This window comes from Diabrotica virgifera, chromosome 4 (assembly GCF_917563875.1).
Source record: "Diabrotica virgifera virgifera chromosome 4, PGI_DIABVI_V3a".
Lineage (NCBI taxonomy): Eukaryota > Metazoa > Arthropoda > Insecta > Coleoptera > Chrysomelidae > Diabrotica > Diabrotica virgifera.
The window spans coordinates 126,931,712-126,953,214 of record NC_065446.1 but is presented as its reverse complement, the minus strand read 5'-3'; the positions used below and the strand labels follow the sequence as shown (position 1 = coordinate 126,953,214).

The 21,503-nt window shown below is 32.7% G+C and overlaps 1 protein-coding gene across 1 annotated transcript in view; it reads right to left on the bottom strand.

The window, feature by feature from the left end:
* Nucleotides 1-1,790: 1,790 nt before the first annotated feature.
* LOC126883908 (lysM and putative peptidoglycan-binding domain-containing protein 3) overlaps nt 1,791-21,503 on the bottom strand; it is a 43,882-nt gene continuing 24,169 nt past the window's right edge. Inside the window, exons 3-4 of the mRNA XM_050649622.1 lie at nt 14,367-14,723; nt 1,791-3,542 (exon numbers count right to left, since the gene is read on the bottom strand). Coding sequence (XP_050505579.1) covers nt 3,387-3,542; nt 14,367-14,723 — 513 coding nt within the window. The 3' untranslated portion in view covers nt 1,791-3,386. The remainder of the gene's footprint in view (nt 3,543-14,366; nt 14,724-21,503) is intronic.

The following is a 21,503-nucleotide window of genomic DNA, read 5'->3' as shown; positions in this document are numbered from 1 at the left end:
TATTAAATAAACAATATTTTCCCATTATTTTTGCATTCGAAAACCATTTACTATTATGGTAAGAATGTATTCTTCATCATCATTCTCTTTGACTTATCCCTATGCGGGGTCGGTTTCCCTAATTGCATTTCTCCAAACAATTCTATCTTGGGTCATCTCAACGTTAATCCCCTTTACCAACATGTCCTGCCCAATCGTCTCCCCCCAGGTCTTCTTTGGTCTTCCTCTCCTACTCCTTCCAGGAATCTGCACTTCAGCTATTCTTCGTATTGGGTGATTAATGTCTCGACGATGAACATGATCAAACCATCTTAACCTATGCTCTCTCATTTTGGCATCAATTGGTGCCACACTTAGACTTCCCCTAATATACTCATTTTTAATTTTATCCTTCTTTGTCACTCCACTCATCCATCTAAGCATTCTCATTTCCGCTACATGCATTCGTTGTTCCTCTTTCTTTTTCACTGCCCAACATTCAGTTCCGTACATCATAGCCGGTCTTATGGCTGTTTTATAGAATTTTCCCTTCAGCTTCATTGGAATTTTTCTGTCACCAGTCGCTTCTTTCCACTTCATCCATCCAGACCTAATTCTACTGCATGCATCTCCATCTATTTCTCCATTACTCTGTAATACCGATCCTAGGTACTTAAAAAAATTGCTTTTCACAATCATTTCACCATCCAAAGATACCATTTTATTTGTAGTAACTCCATCTTTAAATGAACATTTCAAATACTCTGTTTTTGTCCTACTAAGTTTTAAACCTTTTTCCTCCAGAGCTTGTCTCCACTGTTCCAGCTTTTGTTCTAAGTCTTTTTCACTATTTCCTATTAACACTACATCATCAGCATACATTAGACACCATGGAATGCTAGGCTGTAGTTTCGCTGTTATCTGGTCCGAAACTATTGAGAATGAATAAGGACTAAGCACCGAGCCTTGGTGCAATCCTACTTTCACCTGAAATTGATCAGTCCCTCCCACACCTGTCCTAACACTAGTCGCTACTCCCTCATACATATCTCTCACAATCTTTACATATTCGCCAGGGACTCCTTTCTTATTGAGTGCCCACCACAGAATCTCTCGAGGAACTCTATCATATGCTTTCTCAAGATCAATGAATACCATATGAGCGTTGATCTCTTTATTCCTGTATTTTTCCATCAGTTGCCTTACAATGAAAATTGCATCTGTTGTTGATCTGCCCTGCATCTGGTAAGAATGTATTCTTATTTTGTGAATATCCTTTGTACTAAATGATATAAAATACTTCGATGGAACCAGATTAAAAATACTACACATTCGTGATGACGTTACACAGTCATTTTCTGTAAAATTAGTTAGTTTTTACTCAAACCGAACTGAATAGCCTATACAATTTATGTATCAGTTAATTTCAAACTAGTGTGTAACCCTATTTGGGATATATTTAACTAAATTATAAATGCTCCTTCGAAAAATCCTTCTAAAAATAACTTTGGACCATAGACTTATACAGTAAGCGTCACCATACTAGACACATATGGACATTGAGCTATTACAGTCCTGGACCCTTCACTTGTTGCAATGTTTATTTTTATGTCGAGTGACGTTTAGAACGTCAGAAAATATATAGAAACTGAATATCAACATAGATAGTTGACAAATAATAGATCAGTTGTATTAAATACAGCTGATCTAATTTTGACGTTTATAGTCGTCATTTTGTTAAAGTTGTAGATAAGTTTTAAAGTATTGTAATATTCTTGGTGTTTGTATAAAGTCATTTTAAAACAGAGTAATATTGCTATAAATTAATGTATTTTTGTATCGAAAAACAATTATTTTGAACAGTTTCTTGACAATAACATGATAGGGACGAAAGTCACATCTGAGAACAGACTGGATTAGTCCATAAGCATAGCAATTCGGTACCTACCCATGTATCTAGTACGAAGTATCTAGTGCCCATTTATCAGCGAAGTGACGACTCCATCTTTTATTTTTGATCAGTGCTGCTTCACTCTTACACATAGTAAAGCCACGTAAAGCTGCGACAGTATCATTCACGTCATTTTTAAGTGGGAAGAAGTATGAAGTATATGTTAGTTTCTCAATACAATGTGCTAGAAAGAGATAACACCAAACCATTCTAAGAGATCTTGTCAGGAAGCACGAATGGTGCACTCAGCTTATATTAATATATAAGTCTATGCTTTGGATAAATAAATCAACTATTTTTTGAGTTAAAATAAAATAATTAGTTTGCGAGGTATATAACAGCTCTCAGTTATTCATAGATAGTGTGACCAACTAGCCCGAAAAATCCAGGACATGGCCCGAATTACGAAGTCGTGTCCCGGCGTCCCGGACCAAGCTTCCGGGCCATCCGAATTTTCAATGTTTTGGTAAAATTCTATTTTGAAATTTTGAATATTCTTCTAAGAATTCATATCAAACTGAATTGGTATGACGAAAAAAAGTCGACAATTTCGAGAGTGTAATATTAAGATCAATACTCGGGGTGAGGCTTATATATAAAAAAACAAATAAATGGATTAGAAACAAAACCAAAGTAAAAGACAAATTAAAATAGATCTTCGCAGGTCACAATGCCCGACTGAAGTATAAAAGATGGAATCATGAAATACAACAATGGAGACCGTGGTTAGGAAGAAGAAGCAAAGGAAGGCTACAAATGAGATGGGCTGATGACGTAAAGAACTTTGGAGGACATAACTGGAAACACGTGGCGCAAAAAAGACAACACTGGATTGAATTGGGGGAGGCCTATGTCCAAAGTTGGATTTCTGAAGGCTGAAGAAGAAGAAGAATATTAATACCACATACAAAACGCTGCATATCGTGGTATTTGGTATTATAGTTCTACAAAAACTCAAACTGTGAACTTTTTTTTGTTTCTGTATTTTAATTATCGTCATTATCATTACAACCCAATTAAAAATATCACTGTCAACATAAAAATGTTTAATAAATAAAATGATGATATTATGAAAGTTCTATATTAAAAAAAATGGCCCGATTTTCATTGAAAAGTCCCGGATTTCAGGTATTTTTTTCAGCCGTGTCCCGAATTTGACTAAATAGGAGTTGGTCACACTATTCATAGACGATAACATTAAACTAATAATAAGCAAATATTTCTGAAAAATATTCTAGAAACAAAACTTCGTTAGTTTATGTTGAACATAACATCAAACACTTCATTTCATTTTTTAAAACGCCCAAGTCAAGTATCTTAAAACTTTTTAAAGGAAGCTTTTTTTCTTCTGAAAATCGTGTAAACGAGACTACAACTTGTTTGGCGATTCCTTCTTTGGACCTGCCTACAGTATTTTTAATTTCTTAAAATGTCTAGCGATATAATACTACTGATATCATGAACCGTGTTGATGATGGTAACTCTCGGGGTGTTCGGCAATATAAAATACGTAGATTAAAGGTAAAGCTAGAATTAGAATAACCGTACAACCCATTAGAACTTTCCATGATATATCAGCGTCGGCTCCACTGCAACTTAATCTAGACACAATCTGCAACAAAAAATTTAGTTCAGTCAACAAAATACAGTCAACATTGTGTCTAACTATGATTAACCTTAAAATTTACATTGTAAAATGACGTGCCCCTTATTAGAGCAGTCAATGAGGGTATTTGGCTCCGAACTTCATCTTACGATTTACTTGATATTTTCACAGTAAATTGGGAATTGCTCAAGAAACGAAGTAGAAATAATACTATAATAAAAGGTATTGTAGAAGGAAAACGATGCATTTAAATTCTGGTGGATGAGAGGCTAAATATATTTCTCATTTTTTCTTAACATACGTTAGTCATCATTTTTTTTACAGCATATCTTGCTTAGTTCGAATGTAATTAACATTTAATATTGCTCATTTTAAAGGTCTTTTCAAGCACTACAAAAGATATTGGTAGCATTATACATCTAAAATCGACCGTTTCTCTGTTATTTCAAGTTAAATCCACCGATTTGAGCATGCACCAAAAAAACAAACTCTTTTCACCTACCATATCTCTTTTTGTGTTATAACTAGAAGAGTTACGAATAAACGAGTCTCTTTGTTTTTTATACAAAAATGGTACAAAAATGTTTTATATCCATAGTTTTTTTAGTTAGATGCATGGTTTTTAGGGTATTCTGAAAAAACCGTCCAAAAAGTTGTAATTTTTCAATGAAAATTGCCAATTTTCAACCACGAATTATTGCTCTTCAATAAGCTCTGACAAAAGTTTTTTGCATAAGAACTGACTGACTTATGACGAAAAGAAAGTCGCTCTCCGCTTTTTTCTTTTTGAAATGTAAAAAATTAAACCGTCGTCGTTACAATCCAAATAGAAATGAATAGTTTCTCACTTGAAATTAACTTTATTTAGGTATAATTGATACGATCCATGTGATTCGACCGGTCTGGAATGCTTAGTTTAGAAAAAATAGTTGATTAAATCGAAAATGACATTATCATTATTATAATTAAAAAAAGTGCATTTTTCTTAAATAAACCTAAAAGTATTCATGATACCTACAAAAACAAAAAAAAATCAAAATTTTCAGTAAAAGAAATTCTACAATTAATATTTTAAACATTTTTCATATTATGAATACTTTTAGATTTAGTTAAGAAAAATGCATTTCTTAGAAAATAACCATCCTTTAAAGATCAATAACTCAGTCGTCATTGGGTTTACATAGGTCTTTCAGACGCGAATCTCTTTGTTTTTTATTAGCTTCAATTTTATTCTGAATGACTTTTTCTATAAAATTAAATTTTTTTAATTTATTCATGAAAAACGGTTATAAAACGTGAGTTTTTCCAATGAAAAATGCATATATTCAAAAATGCAAATAACTACTAGTGTCAATTTTGCAAAAAAATTTTATAGAACAAAATTTACTCAGAATTGGTCACTCTATCGATTTCCATAGTTATTTTGATTAAAAAATTTTCATCCCCTAGATGGGGTTGTTTTCACCGCCAGGGCAAAAGCGCAGTTCGGCATAGGGTAGATTTTGACAAAGGTTATAATTACTACCTAAATCCAAATTTTCAAGAAAATCGACTTTGGTTCTCAAAATTCCACGAGAAAATGGTTGTTGATTGGACTATATAGGGTGTAACAAAAATACAGGTCATAAATTGATTCACATATTCTGGGACCAAAAATAATTCGATTGAACCTAACTTACTTTAGTACAAATGTGCACATAAAAAAAGTTACAACCCTTTGAAGTTACAAAATAAAAATTGATTTTTTCCAATATATCGAAAACTATTATAATTTTTTATTGAAAATAAACATGTGGCATTCTTACGGCAGTAGCATCTTAAGAAAAAATTATAGTGAAATTTGGACACACCATAAACATTTTATGTGGGTTTTGTTGCTTTAAACCCCCCCAAACTTTTGTGTACGTTTCAATTAAATTACTATTGTAGTACCATTCGTTAACCACAATGGTTTTAAGACTTTTTTGCCTCTTAGTATTTTTTCCAAAAGTCAGTTTTTAACGAGATATTTAGAACATTTGTCAAATCCACCACATATTTGTATATGGTTAAGTACGATTATGGAGACTTGGTAATAATATGAAAATTTATTTATGATTTACATTTTTAGGGATATTTTGAACCATATTAAAAAAGAAGCCACATCTCGATAAAAGGTGCCTTTTCGAAAAAATACAAAGAGGCAAAAAAGTTTTAAAAACACTGTGTTTAACTAATGGTACCGCAGTAATATTTTAATTGGAACGTACACAAACATTTGTGGGGTTTAAAAGAACAAAACCCCCATAAAATTTTTATGTAAACATATTGAAAAATAAGCCTCAACTCGATAAAAACTGCCTTATCAAAAAAATACTAAGAAGCAAAAAAGTTTTAATAATATTGAATTTAACTAATGGTACCACAATAATAATTTAAGTGATACGTACACAAAAGTTTGGGGGGGTTCAAGGGAACAAAATCCCCACAAAATGTTTATGGGGTGCATAAATTTCACTATAATTTTTCTTTAAGATGTTCCTGCCATAAGAACGCCACATGTCCATTTTCAATAAAAAATCTACAATAGTTTTCGATATATTCGAAAAAATCGATTTTCATTTTGTAACTTCAAAGGGCTGTAACTTTTTTTATGTGCATATTTGTACTAAGGTAAGTTAGGTTGGCCTGTATTTTTGTTACACCCTGTATAATCAACAAACAGATATGAACACAAACGCGAAGTGTATTAATACTAATACGCTTATGACAAGCACCTGGCGGAGATCATAAGGGTCTTTTTTAGCTTCATCATCATCATCATCATCATCATCATCAACATTCAGCCTATACTTGTCCACTGCTGGACGTAGGCCTCCGTAGTTCACCCCCACAAATCCCTGTCCCGAGCCGCTTGCATCCAATTTTGTCATATCAGTTTCAGGTTATCTGTCAATCTTGTTCGCTACTCCAAAAGGCGTCCTGCCTGGGTCTCCACTCGAGAATACGTTTTGTCCATCGGCCATCTTTTTTAGCTTGTCCCAATTAAAATGTCTTTCTGAATCTAGCCGATCCCGAATGGTTATCATGTTTTCGAGGGAAGACGGATCACTATTTGCTTGCTACTATACAAACTAGAAAGGAAACGAAAAACCAAGTAGATCTTAACTTTCCCAAGAAAAAATTATCTGATCAACTAGACTCATAAAATGAACATTCTAAGAAATAGAAATTCAACCACAAAAAGATGAGAGTCAGACCTGTATGGCCAACAAAAGCGAATATGGAGGTTCATAAGACAACGAAAATGAATCGTCCTTAACGAATTGTATCGTAAGTTAAGAATTTTTTAAATATGAATTAACGAGATAGTACATTCTTTCACGGTTTTTGCTCTAAATTTTAAAGAACCGCTTGAATTGACATGAAATTTGGCATACGCATAGCTTACATGCCAAAGAAAAAAGTGATATTGTGCCGATGTGTGCTTTTGCCCTCTTGGGGGTGAAAAAATATATGTCCAAAATAAGTCCGGAAATGGATAAACTTACTAATTTTAAGTAACTTTTGTTCTATAGAGCTTTTTCGCCAAGTCAACACTTTTAGAGTTATTTTCGAGTGAACATGTTCATTTTTCAACAAAATAACCACATTTTTAGACGGTTTTTCACAAATAACTCAAAAAGTAAGTATTTTGCCGAAAAAACGTTCTTAGCAAAAATATAGCCTGTAAAAAGTAAAAAAAAATGGTGTAAGCGTGAGGTTTCTGAACCTCGTACAACCACAGTTATACCCAATGAAAAATAGGTTAATATTCGCCAAATTTCAAATAGAATATTTCGACGTGAAATATCCAAAAAATTAAGCACTTTTGGGGGAAAACCCATTATAACTTTTTTAAAGTGTATAAAAAAAGCTTTATTTCTGTTTTTATAAAAAGTTTCTGGCATCAAATTTAAGCAAGTTACGCTCAAAATAAAGTTGATCCCTTTTGTTTTGGAAAAAAAAATCGGGAAGATCACCCCCTAATTAGCAACTTAAATGAAATTAGTCGTTACCGCTCCACAAATTATTTTACTTATGTTGTGTTTATATGATCTGTAAGTTTCATCGATTCAAAGTGCTTATTTTTGAAAAAATTTGGTTTCAAAGGAAAATTTTAATTTTGAAAAATATGCTTTTTTCAAAATAACTTAAAAATTGTTAGAGATACCAAAAATATCAAAAAACAAAAAAAAGTTAGCATTGCTTTTCTGAATATCCTGTATTCTTTTGTTTTTCTGTAAGACAAAAATTGATTAAGATTTGGTGTTTCTAAATTTGCATACATTCGTGATCAGTGACTCGTTCAACCCCTTTTAACTACAGCCCTTTCAAAAATAAGGACTTTAAACCGATGAAACTTACAGATCATATAAACAATACACATACACGAGTCAAGAAACTTGTGAAGTCGTAACGATTAAGTTCATTTTAGATACTAATTAATAGGTGATTTTCCCGACTTTTTTACCAAAAAAAAGGACTAACTTTATTTTGAGAGGAACTTGTTTACTTTTGATGCTAAATTTTTTTTTATAAAACAAAAATGAAGCTTTTTTAAACACTTTAAATAAGTTGTAATGAGTTTTCCACGAAATTTGCTTTATTTTTGGTTATTTCACGTTAAAGTATTCCATTTGGAATTTGACGAATATGAACCTATTTTTCATTAGCTATAACTCTGGTTCTACTAAGTACAGAGACGTGACATATACACCATTTTTTTAAATTTTTTACAGGCTACATTTTTGCTAAGAATGTTATTTTCGACAAAATAGTTACTTTTTGAGTTATTTGCGAAAAAATGTCTAAAAGCTTTTGTTGAAAAAATGAACATATTCACTGGCAAATAACTCGAAAAATATTGACTTAATGAAAAAACTTTAGAACAAAAGTTACTTACAATTAGTCAGTTTATCCTTTTCTGGACTTACTTTGGTCGTATATTTTTTCACCCCCAAGTGGGGGTAAAAACCACCCCCAGGGCAAAAGCATACATCGGCACAATATCACTTTTTTCTTTGACTTGTTAGCTATGTGTATGCCAAATTTCATGTCAATCCAAGCGGTTCTTTAAAATTTAGAGGTTTTGCAATATTTTACCGTTAAAGAATGTACTAAGAAAGACATGGTCCAGTCTTATTCGTACCTTCGAATCGATCGCAGGCTATCATTTACAGTGAGAACCGGATTTATCAATTTTTGTTGAATTATTAAAAACTCGTTAAAAATTTAATACTCGTTAAAAATAAAATTTTATAGTCCAGTGAATTTTTAAATAAACAAATTAAATTGGTTCCCCCATTATGGGGGAACAAAGTTCATTAGGGACGTCCTCTCAGACGAAAGACATAGATAGTGTAATGGAAAATAATAGTTTTCAACCTAGTGCTACTTTGCCGATAGAAAAACAAAAGGATATCAAATATTTCAACTTGGTTTCAGATAAGTACAATTTAGATAATATTTGGGTTTATATTGAAAAAATTGGGAATGAAAGTGGTCTGTCCAGATTGCATCCTATGTCGATAGGTCACCTACTATTTAAGACCCTGAAACTTACACATATTAAAGAGATAAAAAGCATTGGCCGTAATCGTATAAAAGTTTTGCTGTCATCACGTTTAGAAGCTAATAATCTTGTCAAAAATAAATTATTAGACGCTCAAAATTTAAGAGCTTACATTCCAAATCACTTGTTGGAGGTTAAAGGGCTTGTAAGGGATGTAGACACCCAATTTGACATTAATTATCTTATGGAAAACATTGAATCTACCTCCAAAGTTTTAAATATTTATAGGACAAAGCGTAGAATCCAAAAAGAAGAAAAAATTGAATACGTAGATAAAAAAACTATAGTTGTCACCTTTGAGGGTAATATTTTACCCAACTATATAGGTTTTAATAGAGTCTATTTTCCGGTAGAACAATTTATTGGTAGGGTCGTTCAATGCTATCGATGTTTGAAATTTGGTCACGTGTCAAAGCAGTGTAAAAGTTCCCAGGAATGTTGTATTCAATGTGGGCAAACTAAAACTACTAACCATACTTGCGATAAAGCTATGTATTGTATACATTGTAAAAGTAATGAGCATGTTACGATATCAAAAAGGTGTCCCTTTTATGAAAAACAAAAAAAGATTAAAAGTATAATGATCGAACAAAAGACTACTTTTTTAGAGGCAAAACATTTGTGTGAACAATCATTTTCTGGTGTTATGAATCAAAATTATTTTTCTTTGCTTGAAAATAATGAACAAGAATTTCCTTCGCTTCCAAAAATTAATAAAAATTCTGTCTCCACTCAGCTAGGCCCACAAACCAATAAAGCGCGCTCTCTAATATCTCCTCAATTGAACATGAATAATTCACATGCATCTGTAGGAAAGAAAAGGAAACCAAATTCTCCTATCATACAATCTCCTATTCATAAACCTATCTTTCCCTTTACATTTGGACCTGCCCAGCCTTTACCGGCTAATCTATATAAACCCAATTATAACAAAGTTGAAAATAAAAATCAGTTGACAAAAACTATAACAAATTTTATAATGAACCTCTTAGAACATATTCGTTCAATTGAAGATATAAAAACGTTAGACGATAAGACTATAATTAATGAATTAGAACAGGTTTTAAATACTGTAAGCAATAATAGCTTCTAATGGCTGTACAAAATATTTTAAAAATTGGTCAATGGAATGCTAGATCTATTATGTCAAACAAAAACAGTTTAATGCAATACGTAAACAATAAAAAAATTGATATTTTGCTAATTAGCGAAACATGGTTTAAAAAAGATTCCCATTACAGTTTTAATGGTTATAACCTAATAAGAAGAGATAGGAAGGAAGACCGGTTTGGTGGCGTTGCGATTCTTATCCGTAACACAGTAACCTTCAGTGAACTAAAACTAAATTATAACTTTAATTCTGATATTGAAGTTTGTGGCATCAAAACAAACTTTAAAAATATTGAACTCAATATATTATCTATATACAAACCTCCTAAATGTAAAAGTGCAGTATCTGATTGGGCAAATATATTTTCACAGGTCATTGGTTCAGTAGTTATAGGTGGAGATTTCAATGCACATCATACGATTTGGGGATCTAATTATAATGATGCAACTGGAATACAACTTATTAAAACTGCAGATGACTTAAATTTTACAGTAATTAATAATGGAGAACCTACCATTTTAACTAAATCAGATCAAAATAAATCAGCTATTGATGTTACTTTCGTTACAGCTGATCTAGTCAATAAAATTAATTGGTCTATACATACAGACACCTTGGGATCGAATCATTTTATGATCTATATGGAAATTACCGACATTCATTTACCTGAAGAAATTATTCCTAAAAGTAAATGGAATACAAGAAAGGCTAATTGGTCCATGTACGAAATTTCAGCAGAGCAATTTTTCAATAACTATTACCAAATGGAAAATACGTCGGACAAATATAATTTTTTAATTGATTGTATAAATTATGCAGCTCAACTATCAATTCCACAATATAAAGCTTATAAAAACAAAATCAGAAATTCTCCGCCGTGGTGGAATACAAATTGTGATAACATTATCAAGGAAAGAAAAGAAGCACTTTCAAATTATAAGCAAAACCGTAACTTTGAAAATTACTTAAAATGCCAAGAGAGCATGGCTAAAAGTAAAAAAAAATTAAAGGAAATAGCTAAAGAAAGTTGGAAAAACTTTGTCTCAAACTTAAACAAAAACACTCCTTCCTCAACATTATGGAATCAAGCTAGAAAGATCAATAGAAAACCAATTACTAATCCAACATGTCTTAATGATACATTAGTCGATGAAATTTTTGATCAAGTTGCTCCTCCATCAGTCCAATTACTAAAAAGCTACAGCTATGCTTCAAATGAACAAAACCATTTTTTGCTAGAACCGTTCAACATTACAGAATTAGAATATGCTCTCAAAAATCGGAATAACACAAGTCCAGGTTTGGATAATATTAAATATCCCATGATACAACACCTTCCAAAAATAGCTAAACTCTTGCTGCTGGAAATATTCAATGAGATGGTCAAAAATGGGAGTTTAGTTCCTCAATTTCAAGATGTCATTATAATACCAATACTGAAACCAGGTAAAAATCGCAACGTGGCACAATCATATAGACCTATATCTCTTATGTCATGCCTTCTTAAAACAGTCGAACGAATGATAAAACAGAGATTGGAATGGTGGTTAGAAAAAAAGAAATTACTTCCCAACCTTCAATTTGGGTACAGAAAAGGAAGAAGTACTTTAGACGCCCTTTCAACATTAGTGGTAGATATACAAGATACATTTACAGACAACAATTATTTACCTGCAATATGTATGGACATAGAGGGTGCATATGATAGAGTCTGTCTAGATATTTTAGTTGAAAAATTAGTCAAAAATTTCCAAATACCAGCTCAACTAGCAGGAACAATATATAATTTTTACTCATGTAGAAAGATATATCTCAGAGCACATAACAGTAGTCTCATAGGTCCACGATACAATAACTTGGGGCTGCCCCAAGGATCAGTATTGAGCCCTTTGTTGTTTAATTTGTACACTGCTGATCTACATAATAGCCAAATTGAAAACTGCACTTTGAAGGTTATACAATATGCTGACGATTTCCTTGTATACTCTTTTTCAAAAAAATTTGATAATTGTATACAAACATTAGGTAAAATGCACAACTTGTCAAACAATTGGTTCCAACAAAATGGATTTGAAATTTCCACAAACAAATCTAGTGTTTGCATTTTCACACGACACAACTTACCAAATATTGATAAATTACAATTAAGCAATCATGAGTATAGTTTTCAAACTTCTATCAAATATTTGGGGATGATACTTGACCGAAAACTAACATGGAAATCACATATTGAGTTTATGCTAAACAAATGTAATCAAGGAATAAATTTTTTAAAAGCAATTTCAAAAACGTGGTGGGGAGCAGATGTTGAAACATCATTACTTTTCTACAAAGCTTATATACGATCAATCATAGATTATGGTTGTGTACTCTATGGCTCTGCATCTGATCGGGTCCTAAGCAGAATCGACGTAACACAAAATACAGTTCTGAGGATTTGTTTAGGTGCTATGAAATCAACTCCAATTAATGCGTTACATGTCGAAGCTTTAGAGATGCCACTGAAATATAGAAGAGAATATCTAAGTAAAAAATTTATTATGAAATTACAACATAAAGATCCTTCCCTTCATATAAAAATAAGCAAATTGAATGAAGCTGATTTGACGAATAAATATTGGACACACAAGAATTCACCTCCACTTTGTGAAGCTTTTCGCAGTATGTCAAACTTTGATGTTACTTCTAATCCAGACGAAATCTTAGACTTTGAAGATTTTCCTTCTTTATTACATTTGCTAAAAGTAATTAAGCCAAGTTATCATGAAAATGCAGCTATCAGTCATAACATCTTAAGAAGTATCTTGGACGTTTTTTCAGAGTCTATAATTATCTACACAGATGCGTCGAAGTCAACGTTTGGCACTGGATGTGCCTTTTATGTCCCATCAAACAATACAGAAAAAATGTATAAAATAAATAATGCTTTCTCAATATTCAGCGCTGAAGCAATTGCAATTTATCAAGCTTTATTATATTTTATGAATACAGAAAATAAGTCTACAGTAATTGTTTCTGACTCACTTTCCGTACTGACAGCTATTCAGACAATAATATTTCCAAGTCATAATTTAAACAACTATATCTTCCAAATTAAAAAAATACTTTATGAAATCTATAAAAAACGAAGAGAAGTGCATTTCCTATGGGTTAAAGCACACATAGGTATCACCTGTAATGAACATGTTGATTTATTAGCAAAAAAAGCCATCACACATGGATCGTTAACCGGACATAAACCTTCTAATCCAGATATATGTGCAATTGTTAAAAATGAAGTTAACGAACAATGGAGACGAACATGTAACGAATCTAGCAAACATAGTTCCTCACAATATGCGATGATTCAACCTAAAGTGCCTACTGAGTACTGGTTTAAAAATTATTCGGTTCCCCGCAGATATATAACTTCCATTATTAGAATAAAATTTGGGCACGCCTGTTATCCTTTTCATTTGGCGAAAATTAACATTTTATCTTCAAATCTATGTCTAGACTGTCAAAAAGAGGGAGACTTAAATCATATATTTTTTGAGTGCTCAAAGTATACTCAACAAACTAATAAACTAATTGAAAATTTATTAAAATATAATATATTTCCACCTCTTAATTTATGTTACCTACTTTCTCTAAATAAGAAAAAAATATATGACTGTTTAATGGAATTTATTTGTAAAAGTAAAATCAACCTTTAAGCATTATCCACACATGATTATTTACCTTTGTTTTATCCCATATGTATTTACCTCCTATCCGCGACCTAGTCTAGTTATGTCTAAACGAAATGTCTTGAAGGGTCCCTAGACGAGAAGAAGCAAGTTACCCTGTCTTATTCCTACCTTAACTCCTGAATACAATAATTACAATATTAACAACCACCTTTACGGTAACGTTTCTTTATCTTTCTTATTTTTGTGTTGTTTTATATTTTTGAAATGTTTTTAGTTTTTAAAATATACTTATTGTGACTGGCTGAGTGGCGACGGCCCATGCCAAAAAAAAAAAAAAAAAAAAAAAAAAAAAGACATGGTCAGAAAATGTTGACGCAAAGTAAAAAAGACTTCATTTTGTTTCAATTCCTTTGTTAATTTATCTGAAAAAATAAAGAATAATGCTAACAACTTACCGAATCTGTTTCTATCACAGTATTTTGTGGTAACAAACTAACTTCCTCGTCGCATGCGTTTTCTATATCCGGACTTAACCTGTCATTTGGTTTTTGGGCAATTTGGCTATTAAAAATAATTTCGTTGACTTCATTTTTAGATTCTGACGATATACTTTCAGTCAATTTAAAATTCACTGAATCTATATCTATCAGCATCCCTACGGGTGGTACAGCTGGAAGATCTGGAGAATTGTTTCCACTTATGTGAACGCTTGCTAAGGCTGACGTGAAGGGTCTATGAGGCACTTTGATTACTCTCTTGGCGAAGATCTCATTTTCTTTGTGTATGTTGTTTATTCTTTTTAGCTCCGCAATCTGGAATTTAAAAATATGATTCATTGTAGATATACAGACAAACGTATACAGGGTGAGTCACCACTAACGGGACGGAAGATTACAGCGAAATGGTAAAAGATTTGAAAATTTTTTTAAATTAGTAGTTTGTAAGTTGATAAAAGCTACATTTTAAAATTATTTTGAAATATACAGGGTGCCCAATAAGTGGCGGTGTATCAAAGTTATATTTTTTCTTCTGGAACACCCTACGGATTGCAACGAACGAAATGGCAGACAGAACATCCCACCAGATTGAAAACAATGGGAACCTTCTCTGGTTACACCTCCGAGGCTTCTAAAATTTGCAAGCCATAACGGATGCTGAGACTAAAGAAGATGAGGGAATTTTACAATTTATAATTCACGTCCCATCTGCTCAGCGCGATAAAGTTCCAACGAGAATGGTTCCCTTCGTTCCAATCAGAGTAAACATGTAAATCAAAAATGAATAACCATTTTCAATTTCGTTGCAACACGAAACTACAACCTCATTATATTCTAGTTCAATCAGAGAGTACAGCAAGCATCTCTACCGGTTTCGAAACTTATTATTCTCTCATCAGGAGGCACATAATATGCTGCTCTCTCTGACCCAACCAGGACAAACCCCGGCGAGCAGTTACGGATTGCAACGAACAGGGATGCCCTAGCGGCAACTGCTAGCCGTTATGGCTTGCAAATTTTAGAAGCCTCGAAAGTGTAACCAGAAAAGGTTCCCATTGTTTTCAATCTGGTGGGATGTAGAGTAATATTTTTAATGTTATTTTATGTGCTATTAGATTGAAAACTTAGTCTTTTGCTATCAGTTGTCGCTAGGGCATCCCTACCATTTCGTTCGTTGCAATCCGTAACTGCACGCCGGGGTTTTTCCTGGTTGGGTCACAGAGAGCAGCATATGTGCCTCCTGATGAGAGACTAATAAGTTTCGAAACCGGTAGAGGTGCTTGCTGCACTCTCTAATTGAACTAGAATATAATGCGGTTGTAGTTTCGTGTTGCAACGAAATTGAAAATGGTTATTTATTTTTGATTTACATGTTTACTCTGATTGGAACGAAGGGAACTATTCTCGTTGGAACTTTATCGCGCTGAGCAGATGGGACGTGAATTATAAATTGTAAAATTCCCTCATCTTCTTTAGTCTCAGCATCCGTTATGGCTTGCAAATTTTAGAAGCCTCGGAGGTGTAACCAGAGAAGGTTCCCATTGTTTTCAATCTGGTGGGATGTAGAGTAATATTTTTAATGTTATTTTATGTGCTATTAGATTGAAAACTTAGTCTTTTGCTAGCAGTTGCCGCTACGGCATCGCTGCCATTTCGTTCGTTGTAATCCGTATCTGCACGGCGAGGTTTGTCCTGGTTGGGTCACAGAGAGCAACATATGTGCCTCCTGATGAGAGACTAATAAGTTTCGAAACCGGTAGAGGTGCTTGCTGCACTCTCTGATTGAACTAGAATATAATGCGGCTGTAGTTTCGTGTTGCAACGAAATTGAAAATGGTTATTCATTTTTGAAAAGTTAAACGTTTATCATAATCCAGTTCTGTCTAATGCTGATGTAGTTGGGTTTTATACTGATGATAGTGTTCTACATACACTCGTTTGACTGAGTTCCAATTTAGCCGAAATTTTTTTCGTACTAGCATTTGGGTTTTCCGTAACAGAAAGCAGGACATCAAGTTCGTTGACGTCATCACAAATAACTGGTTTATTTTTATTTAACTTTTCGTATTCAACATTACCAGTAGCACGGAACCAATTGAGCAATCTCTCAAAAACACTCTTTTTTGGATGTCTTCTATCAGGATACTGTTGAGCGTAAACTTTAGAAGTTAAGAGACAACTTTCCAAACATTCTCCAATGCAAAGTACCATGTCCACTCTTTCGTAGATAGCGTGATTATTCATTTTTAGGAACAATTAAATTTGAATATCACACACGGATGTTTATATTTTTGATAATTAACAGAGCATACTATCATAAAATGACAATGTCATACAATGACACTAACTAAGTACATGTTTTGTTTTAAAATCGATTTATTGTAGGAAACAGAGGTTGAACTTCGCAAAATGGACACAAGTCCGGTTTTATTTTTTTTTTCTGGTATATCAATGGGTGGTTATTATGAGACTAACTTTTTCTTAAAAAATTTCGCCCCGGAACCTCCCTTTTCATCCCTTTAAAGGGGGTAATTTGTGGTTTTTGCGAAACGTAGCGCTTCCTTTACGTTTTGCAAAAAATTTACTTAATAATAAAATGAAGAGAACTATATTTCCTACTATTTATTTCCCAACAGCATATGTCTATCACCCACCGTTTAGCGGGGGAGGGGAGGCGCCCCAAAGTTGACAAATTTTTAAAAAACATGTTTTTAAAAAAATTCCCTAACTGTAATGAAAATTAAGAAGAAATCCTGCGGCAATTAATCACAAATAAATAGCTGATTTTCGGTATAGGTTTCATTTAAGGGCAAATTTTTTAATTACAGGGTGTTACATTTTAAAAATCCCCTTTTTATACCATCTGAACCGCCTATGCTAGAGTAAAAAAACTTTCAGGGATTATCCATGTACTGGTGTTTTTACAAATTTCTATAATGCACCCCCATTTTTTTCCGGAACCACCCCAAAAAAAGGAGAATTAATAAAGAAAGTGATTTTCTTGGAATCCTTCACACACCATCCCTTTATTAAAATGCTTCATATACAATTTTGTGCACGTTCTAATTATCCATGCATGGACACCAAAATCGATTTCTTGATGCAACCCCTGTAGCCAAAAAAAAAATAAATAAAGAGGGGGTTGAAAAAAAATTTTTTTTTTGCTTTTTGACCCATATGGACATGTGCTCCATCAATAGATTTTTGGCCACCAATAGATTTATATTTTGATATGGCCATCAATACTACATACAAAGAGCCGTCATAAATAAAACAACGAAGAAGTTGAAAAATTTCATGATTAGACAATGATATATTGCGAAGTAGATTACAACGAAAGGAGTGGGATATTTTATACTGAATATGAGTTTTTTCTTTAATAGACCCAGTAGTCCAGGAATCAAAGGTTTTCACTTCGCAATTTTTACAGAATGAATCGATTTTCTTGGAAATTTGTGATTAAGTAGTGGATAGCCAAAGGATCAAAATCTATATTATGTGAAAGGCGCTTTTAACATGGAGGTGGTTGGCACCCCCTGTCGGGAAGGAAATTCTTTATTATATTTTGACCGCAAAAAATGTTCTAATACATTTTTTTGATAAAATAAATAGTTTTCGATTTACTCGCTATTGAAAGTATTCATTTTATATCGAAAAAATTAATGTTTTTAATCAGTTTTAAATAAACCCAATGGTTTATTTTAATTTTCTTTAAGACTAATCGTAAGAGAGCTACACTTCATTATAGGTTGGCTGTTCTTCGTCAAATGCCAAAATTTGTAGTTTCAAAGTTAAAATACGGGAAAACTATGCATTTTCCAGGATATCTTATTAAAACTAATTTAAAGTATTTAAAAAGGTTTATATTAAAAAATAAAAAGAAAGTCTTTAACTCAAAAATTGAGTGACTTATGATGAAAAGAAAGTCAGTAACTTTTTTTTTTCTGGAAAATCCAGCCAATTACCACCCTAATTAAAATTAGTCATTGATCTTGTTCACTGTTCTTTATTTATGTATTGTTAATAGATCTTAAAAGTTTGACCGGCTTAGAATTATTAGTTTAAAAAAAATGGAGTTAAAAGCGAATAACGAATTTTTGTAGTTTGGTAAAACTACAAAATACCTTTTTCTTCAGAATAGAAAGATTAGCATCAGAGATACGAAAAAATGCTTATAAATGAAATTGTAGATTTTTTAATTCCCAAAAAGTTCTTTTGAGAAAATTTTTTGTACGATAAAACTTGAGTGAGATATTGATAATTAAAACTTGTACTAACATGCAAATCCTTTACCAACCCGTTCAAAGTCACCCCTTTTTGCGACTGAGAGATTTAAAAGGATTTGATAATAATAACTTTATAGATCTTGTAAAAACCTACACAATGCTTGTTTACCAAACTTTCTAAGGTAAAAAATGAAAAAGTTACGGGTAAAAAACCAATATTTTTTTTAGAAAAAAAAAATGGAGAAATCCAATTGGAAACATGATAATGTAAGTTAGCGGCGCTTTTTTGTATTGTGTACGTTAGAAAATTATAGACACGCATACATTGATTCATACTCGACTTATGGAACCATAGAACACAAACGAATACGTATACATTATTATCCATGCTTGTGTATGCGTGTATCCGTAAATTTTCGGCGGGGCCAATCTACGTCCGCAGCGCCAGATAAAAGTAGAAACATCTTCTGATGTGTTTATTTATTTAAGTACTTAAGTATCTTTTTCATTTTGGAGGTGCTCGCCAGTATTTTTAAAATATCTTTGTATATATTTTTTTACAAATAATTAAATATAAGTATGTACTTATACAGTGATGAGCGCGCTAATAACCGGCAAAATAGCACAAAAGATGGAAAACGAAATTAATTTTTGAGATAAAAAAAAAATAAAACTAGTCGAGCTGGGAAATTTAGCGATATTAACCTATTAATTTACATCATATTGATTGTTTCCCACCTTTAGACGTATCGGACGAGTTTGGCAAATACCACTGTCACAGTGACAGTTTTAGTTGACATACTCCTCTGATACGTGTAAAGCTGGGAAACAATCAATATAATGTAAATAAAAAGGTTACTATCGCTAAATTTCCCAGCTCGACTAGTTTCATTTCATTTTATATCACAACTTAATACGTTCTCCATCTTTTGTGCTATTTTGCCGGTTATTAGCGCGCTTATCACTGTATATTATAACGTATTTAAGATATTTAGGGCCGGTTGTTCGAACGCTAATCAACAATGATCACTATCAAATATGTAATCACTGTCACCAATTGTCAATGTCAACTTTGATTGGGTTGCTGAAAACATAATTGATTATAATTATGAGATTAGTTAATCAATTAACATAACAATTATTAACATAATTGATTAACTAATTTCATAATTGTAATAAATAATTATGTTTTCAGCAACCCAAACAAAGTTGATATTGACAGTTGGTGACAGTAATTAAATATTTGATAATGATCATTTTTGATTAGCGTTCGAACAACCGGCCCCTAGGGTATCAAATGATTGAAAGATGTGTGTAGATTATACAATAGATGGCGCGACCCAAAATAATGACAACTCTACCTTATCGATAATAGTCTACGAGAAGTGCGTAGATTAAATTGAAGGTAGAATTACAAAACAAAAATTTTTGTATGTCTATGTACTTACTTTATAAGATTCCAGGTCAAGTGCTCGAACGCAATTGCTCGTATGGTGGCTCCCGCCTTCTGAGCCACCCTGGATACTGAGGGGTGGTTACCCCGACTATGAGGGTTGATGTAGTAAATATAGTTCGTTGTTAAGACATTTATTTACACGTTAAATATATCACAGAAAATAACTGGTGGTATATTATTTACTTGAAATCGATGTTACCCCGTCGAATCTCAACTGGTCATTGATTTATCTGTTCTCGTAAAAATATAATTAAAGTCGGTTATTATTTATTTACTGTTTTGGTAAGCCGAGGTGACCGTGATTTAAAGTGCTGACTGTTAATAAACACCCACTGAATATTATTGCAACTCGACCTTGTATCAAATACTAGCATGCAAAACTAGGTTACTCGTATTTATTAAACAAACATTACCACGGGCATTTAATTATTAAAAGGTTTATTTGTAATATGATGTTTATTGAGATGCTGTGTATCCCAATTCATCTTCCCCTTCCCCGAAAATTATCTGACTACGGAAAAGGAAGAAAATTTTTCTAATAGTACCACTAATTACTTGCTGCGTTTTACGAAGTACAATATATACATTTTTCCTATAAATACTAATTAGATACAAAAAATAAAAGTGAAAATGTTCGTTATCTAGACTGTTCCCGTTTCACTTGTCACTCACGGTGTTCTCGGATTGTAAGCATATAGTCTATTCTTATGTATTTCCTTGATTTTATTGTTTTCCGATCTGATCTTACAATTAACATTATTTACCTCTGTTATTGTGAAAGGGCCTACATAAAGACTATCAAACTTACCATTCTCTTCCCTTTTTGCCAGGACTAGGTCTCCTATTTTAAATTGTTGTGGTGTTGCTTTGAGCTTATTCTTTTCTTGTCGCTCTTTTTTGTGCTTTAGTAAGAAGGTTCTAGCTCTCTCGTGTGCGCTTTGTAGTTTGTGACGTAACTCATTGTAGTAAGCATCTATATTGTAACATGGTTGAACCTCCTGTGTAAGGTCTTCTGGTAGGTTAACCTTCCTGCCATATAATAGTTCAAACGGTGTGTAACCATGGTACGCGTTAGGGGTTGTATTGTAGCAGTATGTGAACATCCTGCAACACACATCCCAATTTTCTCTGTCTTCATCTATGAATGCTCTTACGTACTCGTTTAATGTTCTGTGTAGTTTTTCGCAACTTCCAATGGACTGTGGATGGTATGCCGTTGAGAAGTTGTGCTCTATTTTTAATAGCTTTGTTAATTCCTGCATTACTTCATTTTTATATTCTGTGCCTTGGTCTGTTCTTATTTGCTTCATGAGTCCGTATGTTGATATGAAATGATCAAAAATTCCTCGGGCTATTGTATCTGCTTCTTTATTGCACACGGGTATGCTGACCGCGTATTTAGTAAGTTCACAT